The sequence below is a fragment of the Nicotiana attenuata genome, unplaced genomic scaffold (genome assembly GCF_001879085.1).
Source record: "Nicotiana attenuata strain UT unplaced genomic scaffold, NIATTr2, whole genome shotgun sequence".
NCBI lineage: Eukaryota > Viridiplantae > Streptophyta > Magnoliopsida > Solanales > Solanaceae > Nicotiana > Nicotiana attenuata.
The window spans coordinates 363,398-378,033 of NW_017670659.1; the positions used below are offsets into that span (position 1 = coordinate 363,398).

Below are 14,636 nucleotides of genomic sequence, written 5' to 3' on the forward strand. Positions count from 1 at the left end.
CCATCTCAGAAAAAGGCTTTTTCTAATTGCTTGCCCTAATTTCAAAATCATTTCTCTTTGTCGTTTACTGAGTAACAAATATTCTTCGGCCTTTTGTCTTCAAAGCACAAACTATAAAAAGCAAGAGCTTTGTCCTCCAACGCTTGATCTGCTTCCAGGCTTGCATCATCCTTATTTATGCCTCATTTTCCTCAAGTTTCTTTTTACTTTTTTGGCTCTCTTTGGTTTATTCTTTTCAAAGTTAGTTTTTTATTTTAGAATTAATTTTGGTATCACTCTAGATTAGATATTGTTTTGGAAAATCTATTCCTGAAAATGTTTTGTTTGTATTATAATGAGTATTCGTGATTTGTTTTCTAGATTTAGGTTTTCCAATAATAACTTTATAATATTTTTATTTTAAATTTTTGACCTACTAGGAATTAGAGTATCATTTTTACAACTCTAAGTATGTTCGATCATAGTCATGCTATAGGTGTAAAACATCTTTACCCCTTTCACTTCTCCTAGTAGAAAAAAAATTATCATGTTTACGCACATGTTAGCATGTTTATACAGATATATATATATACTTTTACAATTTTCTACAATTTTAATGCAAATAGTCTCTAGGTTTTTGCCTCGCTCTATGATAGATAAAATGCCTCGGCTTTTGAAACATTGATCGGAAGTTAGAAAGAATCAGATTTTGAAGGATTTAGAAGAAATGGAACAGATGCAGGAACCAGAATATGGTGTTGCTGCTGTAAATTCTGGGAAAACATTATTAACTAAGGAGTTGGAAGAGATTGCTAGAGCCGAGGAGATATCATGGAAGCAAAAATCAACATTTTTGTAGATTAAAGAAGGGATAAAATGCAGATTTTCCAATAGATTACCAAATGCGCAAAAGGTAATATTGTATTGACAGACTTGAAGTGCAAGGCAGTGTCTTTGAAGATAAAAAGGTAATTAAAGAACACATCCTAGATTTGTATCAAGGTTTGTTTTCTTAAAAGGTAAATGGAGGCCATCAAAATGTGAATCCAGAGGCCTTTCCGGAAGAAGTGGTAGAGGTGCTGAAAATGGTGGATTGCGCACCAGGCCCGGATGGATTCAATATGACTTTTTCCAAAGATGTTGGCACATAGTAAAGGAAGATATAATGAAGAATTTTGACGTGAAAAGAAGCTTAAATGCCACTTTTCTAGCTCTTATTCCTAAAAAGATAGATGTTATAAACATTGAAGATTTCAGGCCTATAAGCTTGCTTAGAAGTAGTGTATATATGATCACTGCAAAGGTTCTCACCGAGAGGCTAAAGAAGGTAATGAATAAGCTCGTGTCTGGAAGCCAAAAGGCTTCCCGAAGGAAGACAGAAAGTGGATGCTTATTGGCCAATGAATACGTTGATCAAAACTGGAAAAGAGGTACATCTGGGGGTGTATCAATGCAACCTTGACTAAGAAAAAGCTTATGATCACGTGAGTAGGTCTTGTCTCTTGAAGATTCTAAAGTGGATGAATTTGGTGATAAGTGGACTCAATGGATTAAGATGCGCATCTCTAGAATGAGATTTTCAATCTCGGTTAGTGGAAGTCCAGAAGGATATTTCAAGTCACAAAGGGGATTAAAGCAAGGTGATACTCTTTCTCCATTGTGATGGAAATTTTAGACAGTGTGTTAAAGAATGCTACTGAAAAGGGATGGATTAAAGGTTTTACTTCAGATGGAAGATAGGTAGAAATATCTCAATTATTGTATGCCGATGACACCATGTTGTTAAGTGAAGCAGACAAGGAGCAAATACTACATTTGAGAGTTGTTACTGGCCTGAAAGTAAATCTGTCCAAAAGTTTCATCCTCTCTATTAATGCTGAAATTCACATTGGAGTTTTGGCAAAGGTAAAACTTGAGAAGTTCCCTACTACCTATCTAGGGCTACCATTGCGTGCAAGACAAAATCACAGAAGTGTATGGCAAGGAGTTATTGAAAGTGTGAGACGAAGTTAGCCCCCTAGAAGCAGCAATACTTGTCTCTTGGTAGGAGGTTTACTTTGAATAATAGTGTGATAGATGGTATCTCCGCTTATCTACCGTCTTTATTGCCCATTTCAGCAGAAGTGGCGAAGCAAATTCACAAAATCAGAAGGGAATTTTTATGGGACGGCTACTCAGCAAAAAAGAGTCATTTAGTGAAGTGAAGTACAGTGTGCAGTAGTAAAGAAATAGGTTGGTTAGGGGTGAAGAACCTCAAACTACACAAAAAAAAAAAGCTTGCTTTGTAAATGGTTGTGGAGGTTCAGTACGGAAATGAAGCATATGGCAGAACATTGATATTAAGTATGGAAGAGATCAATCAACAATGTTTTTTCCAGACCCGTGCTTCTTTTGCTATCGTTTTCTTGCTTTTGCCCTCCTTTGTTGTTCTTTCTTTTACATGTCATGTTATTAATCACTTCCATATTAACAAACTATACACCAGCCCCTGAAGGAAATTGTTCTTAGGGGTGTAAATTGCCAAGTCAGATTGAATGATTGCCAAGCTTGCACTGAACCATTTCAAGCTCGAGCTGCTAGAGCATGGATACAACCATCTTGAACCTCAAAATACGCAGCTTGAAGTTGAAAGGATATATGCCTATTTGAGCTTCAATTTTTTGTTCAATTACAATCTTTCTTCTATACCACAATCAACAACTCCCCAATCATTATCTCAATACATAAAAATAAAAGAAATTCCATAAATAGAAATCCAAAAAGTACTTGATTAGATAGAGTACACCCAACACGATGCTAACTGTAGGCATCATCTCTTTCATCTTAAAAATCTTGCACATCATACAACAATAGCGACCTTGTTTCTACTCAACTTCTCGACTCCTAGTCTCATTCATTGCTTCACTGCACCTCTTTTTAAATAAGGTTGGACTCCTAGGATTAGGCAGAAAGAAAGAAATAACCTAACATGTTTTATCAGTACACCATCATTTGCTCCTCTCTTTGCACATCACAACAACACCATGAGCTACCTTCTCATGCCTCTCCTCACTAAATGCCTCCTTTGATGATGCAAGGTCCCTCCCAGCATCTCGCTTTCTTCTCCATCTATATTCAAAATCTCTAAGACGGTAGCTCCTTTGAATTAAAGAAGAGTAGCCATACATTCTAAGATTTTTATTCTTATTAAGAGTAGCTGATAAGAAGATAATTAGTTTTGGTCTTTGTTCTACTATGGTTGATTGAAAAAATTGCTAGACCTTGGTTGGTTACACTGATGGTGTTATATTTTTGAATCCGAAACATGAGATGTTCAAATATAGCACCATGTCAAGCTCAAGCCTTAAATATTTGGCTCACTCAAGCTCGGGCCAGCTAAATTTTTCTTGGCTTTTCTTTTTTTCTGACTCGGCTCAGCTTGTTTACACCTCCAGATGGGAAATCCTGGTCAAATTCCCTACACCAATGATTTTGTAGCATTTAGCATTTCTCAAACTAACTGCCCACAATATTCAGCAATATACATTTATTTTCCTTCCATTGTCGCTTCTTTTGGCTGCACAGCATCAATGATTCCGATCCATATATAGATCCTCGCTCAAAGACCTCTATGCTCAGGAGACCAAAATTTTCTTACATTGCTCATTGGCACTGGGAATTGTGGTCAACATTCCTTTGGCCATGTGGTGTTAAGTGGAAAGGCCACCATCTATAATAGTTTGTAAGCTATTGGGTAGAAGAGGGTAAGGAAGAACGAAAGTCGTGTTTCAGAGGCAACTCCAGTGAGCTAGAGCAATATTAAAATAAAGAATGACCAGGAGAGGGTAAGGAAGATTAAAGGTCAAGTTTCAGGCGCAACTTCAGTAAGATATAGAGGTTGCAATTGAACCATGCAAGGAAAATTAAATAAAAGAATGTTATTCATGTATTAAAATGTGAAAACGTGCAAGAAGGACGTGCCTCAACAAATCATAACAAAATCAAATCAAATTGATTCACCTCGTCCACTCCAGGAAATTTTAGTCCCAGTTCAGCAGCTTGTTGTGGTGTACTAGCGAGGTAAACAGAGGCCCAATCTTTGCTGCCAAATGAATTGGTACCCATGGATGATGACGAGTTATCAGAACATAATTTGCTGAAAGAGCCCCAATCTACATCACTGCTCCCTCCCTGAGCCTCACTGCCATCATTTCCAGCAAGTTTTTTTGCCAAGAAACCACTGGCACCCTCCTCCAAAACTTTTCCATGCCGCCTGCCCAAAAAAAACAGTGGCCAAAGTCAGAACACACGACTGGTTTACCATTGAGTTAGTAACTATACTAAGATAGGTGGAGTCACTTGCCTTCTTACAGGCCTGTGGATCTGAAGATACTTCTCAGCGTCAGCAATTGCTCCAGTGATGTCATTTGTCAATTCAGAACCAACCCACTGAGTCCTGTTTTTCCATGCTTCAGTGCAGCAACCATTAGGAGCCTGACTCTCTATCCACTTATAGAGACTAGGGAGTTCAATACCAGCACCATCCAGTTGCTCCTAATAATATCAGCATGTGAACAAAACTAAGCAGAAACCTGAATGAAGAGCTCCAAACATCATAAATACTAAAAAGTAGGGAACTTAGAACCAAGATTTGGATTCAGCAGAAGCGACACTAGGTGGTGAACTCTTCCTATTTGCCTAAGCATTGTAGACAATGTTACTTGATACCTATGTTGGTGGGAGGTACAGGTACCTAGTGTATTAGTAAATGTTAGGCACTTTGGTCCAAATACTGGCGCTACAACAATAATAGTAGTAATAATTATAGTAGTAGAAGTAGTAGTAGTAGAAATAGTAGTGGTGATAAAATATTATTACTATAAAATTACTGCTAGGTCGCCCTATCAACTTCACTAAAAGCAAATAATATCCTTTATGCTCTTGTTTCAGTGTTCTTTACCCATTGCCCAATACATAACTGCTGTAAACTAAATGTCTTAAGCATGCTATTATCAGAACTAGCAGGAAAAGATATCAGTTTGTGTTCATTCAGATATTCCAGTTTGAAAACAAAGCGGGTAAAGCTCCTTTTATGCTTGTAGTCATCCTTCAGAGTTGATTTAATTCATAACGAGAAAATCAACAAACTCATTTAACAGAAAAAGCAGTAAAGCAATTACCAACAAATGAGCACTCTCAGTCTCCAGTTCATCAAGAACATTTTCCCAGTCTTCTTTAAAGATTGCCATTTCATCAGCTACAGCTTTTTCCAACTGCAATGACCAAATTTAAAGGGGTTTATAGCTTTATATACATGGGGGGGGGGGGGGGGGGTGAAGGAAGACTGAAAATGTACCTCATCCCCTGAAAGAGATTGTGCCAACTCAGCCCTAACATCAGCCTCGACTTTAGCTATTGACTCTTCTTCTAAAGCCTCTTGAGCCTCTGCAGCCTATAACATTCATAACCCAACAAGCTAAAAGACAAGTGCAGCCCACAAAATTCAATCTTTAAGGGGAAAAAAAGAAAGCAGTAAAATGCCAAACCTTACTCTCAGTTTCTAAAAGCTCAGCAATGAGCTCCTCAATTTCCTTATCAGTTAATGGTTCCTACAATCCAAATCAAGGCAAACTAAATATCAGTCGTCCAAACCAAAAAACAAAAAAGAAATATGGGAAGGGGTGGGTAATGCTAAACCTCAGGAGGAGATTGTTGATTGTCATCATCAGAATCATCATCATCGTTAATAAAAGAATCATCGGAAGCAGAAGGAGAAGCCTTTTCTACTGCATCTTGTTGTTGTTCTTCCATTTCAATGGGTTTGTCCTCTTCGTCTTCCATTTTCTCTCTCTCTCTCTCTCTTTGTTCGGAGTATAACTTTTTTTTTTTATTTTCAAAATCGAGGGAAGGAGGACAGTTCTTGGTTAATTGGATTTTAGGCGGAGGAGCCTTGAAAGCAGGGTAAGAAGAGAAACGAGAAAACGGGGTTTTTGCTTTTTTTGGTAAAGATGATTTGATGCGGACGACGTCGTTGCACTCGAGATTTAGCGGAATCTTGGGGTTCGTTCTACTGTTCTACTTCTATACTCTACACGCGATCTCAGAAGTTTTAAAATATTTAATTTAATTGACAATATTATTTATCAAATAAAGCTTATGTTCAACCGTTATTTTATTAACTCTTTCATTACAATTAAAATATACATAAGTTTCCCATCTTAAATTTGCATTAGATCAAACACTATGTTGAATATACAGTTGGACATGGCAAGGGGTGGACTTTCACTTAACCTACGTATTGTGATGATGTTTAATGTGGTCTTGTGTTTGACTAAACTTTTAGGAAAAGTTAAATGTTTTTGAGTAGCAAGTAGAAGTTGTTTTTCAAAAGCTAAAAGTAATTTTTCCTCATAAATATTTTTAGGACCTTAGACAAGCAAAAATTGTTGCTTTGACATTAGCAAATATGCTTTTCAAATTAAGTAATCAAACACAAAATATTTTTTTATGAAAGTATTTTTTCGATAAGCACTTCTATCAAAAAAATAGAATAAGCACATTTTAAAAGCTTGACCAAATAGGCTACGCAATTAATATATTATCTTTAATTTTCATAATTTATTTTTCTTTAATTTCTGGGGGGGGGGAAATTTAAACCACCCAATTGGTCCATTCCATATAACATCTCCAAAAATTACAAGGATATGGCCTTCCCTCGGAAATTATTTAAGTTTTATCTTGACTTTTCTATGAAGCTTTCAAAAATACATGAATTAATAATTGTATGGATTATAATCAAATTTAATAATGTAAGGATTGTAAGTAGAACTTAGTAAAGGATGAATTGATGCATAGATTAACAATTTAAGAATCACAATGAAGGAATTATTTGTAATGAAATATTTAATTTGTTGTAATAAAGAATTAGTTATAAGATCAAGAGGGTATTTTTTTGTCATTTTAGTTGATTTAATTCATGCATTGATAATACTCGTATACTTCATATTTTATTCCACGTCAAATAATATATAAATTCCCGCATAGCTTACGTAGGTATTGGGAGAACCAAAATAGCACCCAAACAATGAATGAAACTAGGACCTCTGGCCACCTGACCCTTTCTATAACTTGAATTGCAAATTGACCTTCGTGTTAATATTGTAGGAATAACCTTCTTGCTTAATTATTGCTTAAATGGGATTTGGGTTAATTATAAAGTGAAGGGGGAAGTTTAAACTTTATCCCTAATGTTTTACTTATTATACTTTAGCTCCAACCTATATAAAAGTAATATTTCCAGAATTAAAAAAGAAAAAATGATTCTCGTCGTTTCAGCACTTCCCAATCCCCATTTTCCACGATTGAATCCCCCATTGTAACGTATTTTTCTTTCATTCCTTACATAGAGGTCATTTCCCTTATTCCTCATTCTTCTCAAAGTATCATTCTTTTAATTTATTGGTTATGCAGAGGAAGTACGAATTTTTAGATCTGTCGATTTGGGGATGTAATTGACGGTACATTAGATTGGTACTTCATTTTACGTGGTATATTGTGTAATTCCTTCTTCTGATAAGTGTTTGCATCTCATCATCATTATTAATTTGGGTTTTTGCAGATTTTCTATGCACAGTACTCGACAATTATTGTACAATAGACCGCTGGTTCATAATAGATTGATGAGAGATTATATATTAGTATGTGTATTTGGCTCAAAAGTTAACAATATACTTGGTAAGCTAGAAAACAATCAAAAGTAAGAAAAGGGTAAATCGTAATCAAATATAATAAACCTAGAGATGCTAAGATGATGTTATTGTTGTAGATCTAGTATTGCAAAGTGATAATATGAACTCAATAGAATATGTTCGTTTAAGGTAGAGATAGAGAGATAAATCCAGAAAATGAGAGAGTTACATTATATCAGTGTCCCCCCCTTTACAATGTGAAGGTCTCCTATATATAAAAGAGACCTTCCTCAAAAGAATCAAAAAGTTACAAAGACAGGTAACGTCTCCCTAGTAAAGACAGGTAACGTCTCCCTAGTGAAGACACTGAGTCCTAAACGATGTCGCTTTTGTCCCCGCGTCCGAGTCGTACCCGCTATGTTAGTCGGCGTACACTCACTGGGCGTACCCTCTGGCGTAGAGATGCTGACGGTCAAATTTGACCCCATACAATGCGATTTCTATTCCGACGAATGGGTTGAGGGGCAAAATAGTTGGAATTGGAATTCCTATACAAAGGTTACAATACATATCAGCATACCCAGCAATTGTATATATTTCTTCTAGCACCAGGAAAAAGGACAAAAATAAATGTCCCATCTGCAAAGGGCTTGTCTAATAAATTGAAATCCATTAAATATGCCGATTTAAAACATCCCATTGATTATGGAAACTCCCAACAATCACGTCATTACGAGAACGCATATGGAAATGAACCATTTAGTGTGAAAATCTGCCTATACATATAGTAGATCTAATCCAAAATTATTCATCATTCTCCCAAGTAAACTAGTGCAAACAGACAACTCAGTCACTTAACAGATAAATGCCTTTGTGGCCTAGGCCAAACATGGATGCAATCTTCATCGGGGAGTCACTAGATAGACTTATTCGAGAGATCCAAGAAGACAGGGTCAGGCAAGAGAGCAACATTCGCTAATTTATTTTCCTGCCTTGTATGGGAAAAATGTATGCTACTATGAAGGGAGATAATAAAAAAAAAATTATTTTACTTGTTGTCTTTTAGTTCCTAATTTATTTTTCTGCCTTGTATTTTTTTTTTTTTTGTGGACATTTTATAATACTAACATACAAAAAAAACCAAAGCAGAATAAAGAGCACATGGAATATAATTTTTTTAAAATTTAAAATATTTGAATTTTTCGCCAATGAATTTGAAAATTTACAGGTGAATTTTTAAAGAAATCTACAGTCTATACTCTACCCCAGTGGAAGTCTATAATTCTATTGTTAATGTGAATCAATAGATGATCGGATACACTCAACTCCGTTGTAGGTATATTCTCCACCAATGATCGAAGTGTTAAAATAACTTGAATTTACCCCTTCATTTACTCAAGTTAAAGAATTAAGATTAGTTGTTCGTTAGTGTAGAATAGTAATTTAGTTACATTAGTACAAATACGATAATTGTTTGTGAATAATCTAAAGTTGTACTTATTCATCATTATTAGGTAATTGACACTTTGAATTGGATTAAATGTAGTAGTATTACATATCAATCATATCGGTAATTACCTAAGCCGGTAATTGGTTAACACAACTATCATTATATAGTCAATGTCCATTATTATAACAAAATGTTAAGGCAATATATGCAATTTGACAACTAATTACCTATTATAATCGTTCAAAAACATCACTTAATATCAACACATAGTAATAATATGGCCCAATATTCATTATACAATACTCAACTACTTAGAGGTATTAATTGTTGACATCATTTCACTATACAACACTCTTTATTGCATGTTGTAGAATGACCAACTCTTAATGGTATGAAATACATTGTCAATTCTTTAAATATTCCGTGATGATTAATAAGATGTTTAAAAGATATGAAATCAAAAAAACAAGGTCGAACATAGTGTAATTATTATTTTAGTGAATTCTCGATCATATGTTTATTCTCGACCATAGTAAGAGTGGAAGATCAACCTAAAGTTGACATTCGACCATTAAGAATGTCTATTGATTTAGGTTAAATGTTAAGGGTTAGGGTTTATAGACCATTAAATGGGTTTATTGGTGACTAATGGTTGATGAAAGACAACACGTACTGTTAATGAATTAAAATATGTCTATGTGGTCTATCCCTAACCAAACCTTTTTTTGACTTGTTGAAAATTACCCATTTGACATTCTAAAAATCAAAACTACTCACATTTCAAGTCCAATTTTACTTTCGAATAAGAATTAGTCAAACAATGGAAGAAGGTGAGTCAAGGATCGAGTGTGTCGTTTGGGTCGAGAAAGAATTATCACTACGCATTGCTGCCAGCTAGTTTACAGCTACAACCCTAGTGAATGCCGTAGCGATTCTCAAAATATTTGAAACCTAATGTAAGATAAATTTAACATTTTCATCCTTTTTATTTTATTTTAGGATTTTAAGTTTAGTGATAAAAGATATTTTCGATTTTGTTGGATAGGGTAAAATTGTCGGTTTTGGGAATGGGACGATGATCTGCTAGATCCAAGGATTGCTGACCTTTTCAGCAGTTTGAAGTATGAAATGGACATCTTAAGCGTGAAAGAACAGTTCTGCAGATAAATGTGGCTGAACTTAAAATATTTTAGCAATTGATGTTCACGTAGAAGATGATATTGATGGAAGGATTAAATTGAAGGCAAGGCATATTCCTCTAGAAGATTATGTTGGAGGAATGGTTAAGATGAAGAAAATGAGTCTGAATAAATGGATTATGCTCTTATGCATCGTTGTCGGATTCGTGGCAACTTGGGTGATAAAATGAGAAGAAATATTGGTTGTTGGTAGGAATAGTTTAATTATTCTAAGTTTTCTTTGTTGGAAGTGTTTTAGATCATGTAATGTTCTATTGAATGAAGGATATTAAACTGTTTGTTTGGTAATGTGATATTTGATGAAGTTATTAGACGCAAGTTTGAGTCTATTACGCAACTAAATAGCTAGTTTATTATGAAACACATTATATATTATGCAATCTCTAGCTTGTTGTACACAAAAAGGAAGCGAATCGAAATAAAAATTACAGCAACAGTTAATCGACAAAAAATAGTTTCAATACATAAAGGTAGATCCAAATATTACAAATTACAACTAGCTCACCAAATATTTTTGTTTGTCTCATGACCAATTCAAACACAAGAATTGACGGAACATCCTGATCACCTTCACCTGCTCCATCTGTTTCACTTTCCAACTCATCTTCACCATTTTCAGCTTGTTCATCATCATCGTAGTAACTGATTTCTTTTTCATGTTACCTACATGCAAATATGTAATATTATATTTAATAATTTGAAACTTCCAGCAAACAGCTATGACCAGACGAAAATCGACCACGGGTTTATTAATAAATATTAGGTCACCAGACTGACGAAAATTTAAAATACAGAGCCCAAAGGTAATCGAACAAGGAAATATAACCACACATGCCACATAAGATATGGTTATATACAACTAAATTGAAATTGCAAATGCACATATATGAATCCTTCTACAAATCCCAAATTACAGTTGTAAGAAACAAAATAAAAATAAAAATTTAGGATTTACTCAAAATTGGAAAGTTCTGAGTAAATATACAGTACTTGTTGGGTCTATATAGACGATTCAATCCAAAATCGAAGCTTGATTCTTGTCGGAGGCCGCCGGAAACCACCGTGGTTGAGTGGGTGAGTGAGAGAGAAGAAAGTGAAGAAAGAGGAATTGGCAGAAAAAAATAAAGGAAATAAAGGGTTTTCAATGTTTAATAGCTGACCTATAAGTTTTGGAAATGTTAAAAAGGCCTCAACCACCTTAACCCCACTCATTTAGCCATTTTCCAAACCAAAAGAAATTTGAGAAAGAAAATAGGAGATCGTAGGGCCAATTCAAGTTTGGTGGAGGTTTTTATGACAATTCCTCTCATGAAACTATGCTGAATTTATACAACGATTAATTCTCCCTACTAGTCAATTGAACAGTGTATAGAAAAATGATGAAATTTATACCATGACCAATTCTTTCCACAGCCCCAACCAAATGGGTCCCAAGTGTCCTATTTCCATGTGTGTTACAACAAAAGTGAGATTTTTCCTTCACAAACTGAATCTCTGATGCTATTTATATACTTCATTCACTTAGGATCGGCACCTTGTTGCATTATTTCTTAACTCGAAAAGAAGGTACTTGTTGCTTGTCGATAATTTCCCTAGCAGTTCCCTGTAGTTTTTCCTTCCAAAATTTTTTTTTTTGTTTCACCATGATTGTTGTTATGTTGATCAAAACTGTCAGCAGTTTGGTTCACCTCTCGAAAAGTATGGTTTAAGTGGCATTAATCAGCTCCATCATCTCTTGAATGGGTTGGCATTATGCTTCAATCTCCATGAAGACCTTACCATGTACCACCAAATAAATCCGATTCCATCAGTAAATCAGTGATCTCATTATCAAGGCAATTACACACTGCCCGACTACTTCACCACAAAAATTTTAAAAAAAATATTATCAAGGCAAAATTGGAGGCCAAATAATAATACTTGTAACTGAGAATCATTAAAAGGCAGAATACATATACGGCTACTTAAACTTGTCTAATATTTTCGTCTAGCTACCTCAACTAATGCTTCTTCCTGTTAGATACTCCAACCTTATTTAATATGTGCCTATTAGACACAAAAGGCTGACATGACAAAAATTGTATTTCAAACTTTTCTTAAACGCGTGAGAAGTTCAAACATCCTACTTTTTCTTTTTAAACAAAAATCCTTTTTCGAAAACTACCATTGCTTCGCCATTGCCACCACCACAAATGTCCTACCACCTTGGCAGCAGACGAACATCATCCATCTCCGCCACATCATTGTCACAATCCGCCTCCCTTTCATCATGGATTAACTTTATGCCGCCATCATCTGGCCCTAAAGCTACCACCATCTTCTTATAGAATCCCACACTCCGGCCACCATGAGAACCTCGTGAGCCATCGCAGAACCCCTTTTTACCAAAAATATCTTCTTCCTTCATCTCCACCAAATAATGTCACCAACGAACCCCTCCATTAGCTCACTCCTCACCGTCAAACAACCCACACAACCACACCATTTCAATGCTCCGTTGCCGCTGCCACAACAAGAATTTCAACTGCCGACGAAATCCGATCGCCACAAACACCTATAGCCATCATCCATATTCTCTCTCTTCAAATCACCACCATGAGCGCACCATCGTATCTCCTCCTTAACTCACCACCAAAATTCCTTTAAAGGGAGTGAGTGGGGGAAAGAAGAAAGCGATTTTGTGAAAAAAGAAGAAGAAAGGGAGGATGGGGAACGGGACTTGCTGCAACGTAGAGGGCTTGCGGCGCCTGCGACGGCAGAGGGGTTGGGTAGGGATTTCTTTTTCTTTTTAAATAGTTTTTCTCTTTTTCTTGCTAAAAAGTTTTAAAAACTTTATTAAAGTCAAAAGCCATATGGCTCTTTATCATTTGATAATTTTTGCCACGTCAATGCGCGTGAAATACACGCACCATATTTTTTTTTTTACTGATTAGCCTTTTGTGTTTAATAGGCACATATTCAATAAAGTTTGAGTATCTAATAGGAATAAGCTTCAGTTGAGGTAGCTAGATGAAAATATTGGACAAGTTTGAGTAGCCGTATAAGGATTCCACCTTAAAAGAACTAGACACAACACCCACCTGTTGGAGTATCCCTCATTAAACTAGCAGCAGCTGAATTGAGCTTTTACAAATCCAACAGGAAGTTTAAGCCACACACTTCTTGAAATAATTTCTGAAAACTGAAAAATCTGTTTTAACCCATACACAATTGTCCTTGAAAGGATTTCCAAACCAAATGGTAGCCTTTTGATGCTTTCTCTTTCAACAAATAAAAGGGGAAAATATTATTTGTTACTGAACTGGATATTTTTAAATAAAAGCCAAAAAGGTAAATATTTTAAGAAAAGCCACAAGAGTACAAGTGACTATAAACACATAACGCCACGTAAATTGTGTTGAACCTTTTGACGCTTCACATACAGTAGTTGAGTGAACATCACATGACAGACAAATCAATCATCACCAGCTAGCTAGGTAAAAAACATCATGAGTTTGCTCATAAACAGAAGTCACAACTCACACGAACCTTAAAATATTGACATCGGAGGATATGCTGGTATATGAGCCCAATAGATCAGATCCATCCTAGCTAGGGAATCAAGGGAGGGTGATTAGCGAGGATAAGACATCAAGAGTTACATTGGGCTCCCTTCCCACTACTTACATGGGTCTCCCATTGGGCGCTTCGCATAAGGATACTACGGTTTGGAATCTATTGATCGAAAGGGTTGAAAAAAGATTAGCAGGCTGGCAGAAACAGTACTTGTCAAAAGGCGGTAAGGAAGTGCTTATTAAAAGCACTTTATCGAGTATGCCCACCTATTACTAGTCCCTGTTGCAAGCTCCTGTGAGCATCACAGAAAAATTGGAGCGGCTTCAAAGGAATTTTCTTTGGGATGCAGCAGATAGAACTAGAAAGTTTCATCTACTGAATTGGCAGACAGTCACTTCCCCAAAGAAGTGGGGTGGACTAGGAGTAAAAGATCTTAGGGTATTCAACAGAGCTTTGTTGGGGAAGTGGCTATGGAGATTCGGGGTAGAAGAGCATGCTCTATGGAGGGAGGTCATAGTAGAAAAGTACGATTCCACGGGAGGGGGTTGGAGGACCAAGACAATCATAGCACCTTTCGGGTGTGGCATGTGGAGGAGCATCATGAAGAATTGGGAAGCCTTCAGTGGCAACATCACTTATAGGGTGGGAGATGGAAGGAGAATCAACTATTGGAATCATAGGTGGTGTGGAAAGGATACTCTGAGGGTCTCCTTCCCCCACGTCTTCAGAGTTTCAAACCAGAAGAATTGATGGTCTGACCGATTCAAGCATGAAGGGGGGGGGGGG

At 36.0% G+C, this 14,636-nt stretch overlaps 2 protein-coding genes across 7 annotated transcripts in view; both read right to left on the bottom strand.

Moving 5' to 3' along the window:
- LOC109241985 (protein CHROMATIN REMODELING 20) overlaps window positions 1-5,970 on the bottom strand; it is a 47,708-nt gene extending 41,738 nt beyond the window's left edge. The window contains exons 1-6 of one of the 2 annotated variants that reach the window (XM_019408806.1): window positions 5,656-5,970; window positions 5,505-5,567; window positions 5,315-5,410; window positions 5,139-5,231; window positions 4,322-4,512; window positions 3,979-4,231 (exon numbers count right to left, since the gene is read on the bottom strand). In XM_019408806.1, coding sequence (XP_019264351.1) covers window positions 3,979-4,231; window positions 4,322-4,512; window positions 5,139-5,231; window positions 5,315-5,410; window positions 5,505-5,567; window positions 5,656-5,799 — 840 coding nt within the window. In that variant the 5' untranslated portion in view covers window positions 5,800-5,970. Of the gene's footprint in view, window positions 1-3,978; window positions 4,232-4,321; window positions 4,513-5,138; window positions 5,232-5,314; window positions 5,411-5,504; window positions 5,568-5,655 lie in introns of those variants that run through there. The other variant, XM_019408808.1, reaches the window with a different exon arrangement.
- A 4,762-nt stretch (window positions 5,971-10,732) lies between these two features.
- LOC109241987 overlaps window positions 10,733-14,636 on the bottom strand; it is an 11,120-nt gene continuing 7,216 nt past the window's right edge. For 4 of the 5 annotated variants that reach the window (XM_019408814.1, XM_019408811.1, XM_019408813.1 and 1 more), the window contains 2 exons: window positions 11,286-12,069; window positions 10,733-10,958 (listed from right to left, as the gene is read on the bottom strand). The gene's annotated coding sequence lies outside the window, so the exon portion shown is untranslated. The remainder of the gene's footprint in view (window positions 10,959-11,285; window positions 12,070-14,636) is intronic. The other variant, XM_019408812.1, reaches the window with a different exon arrangement.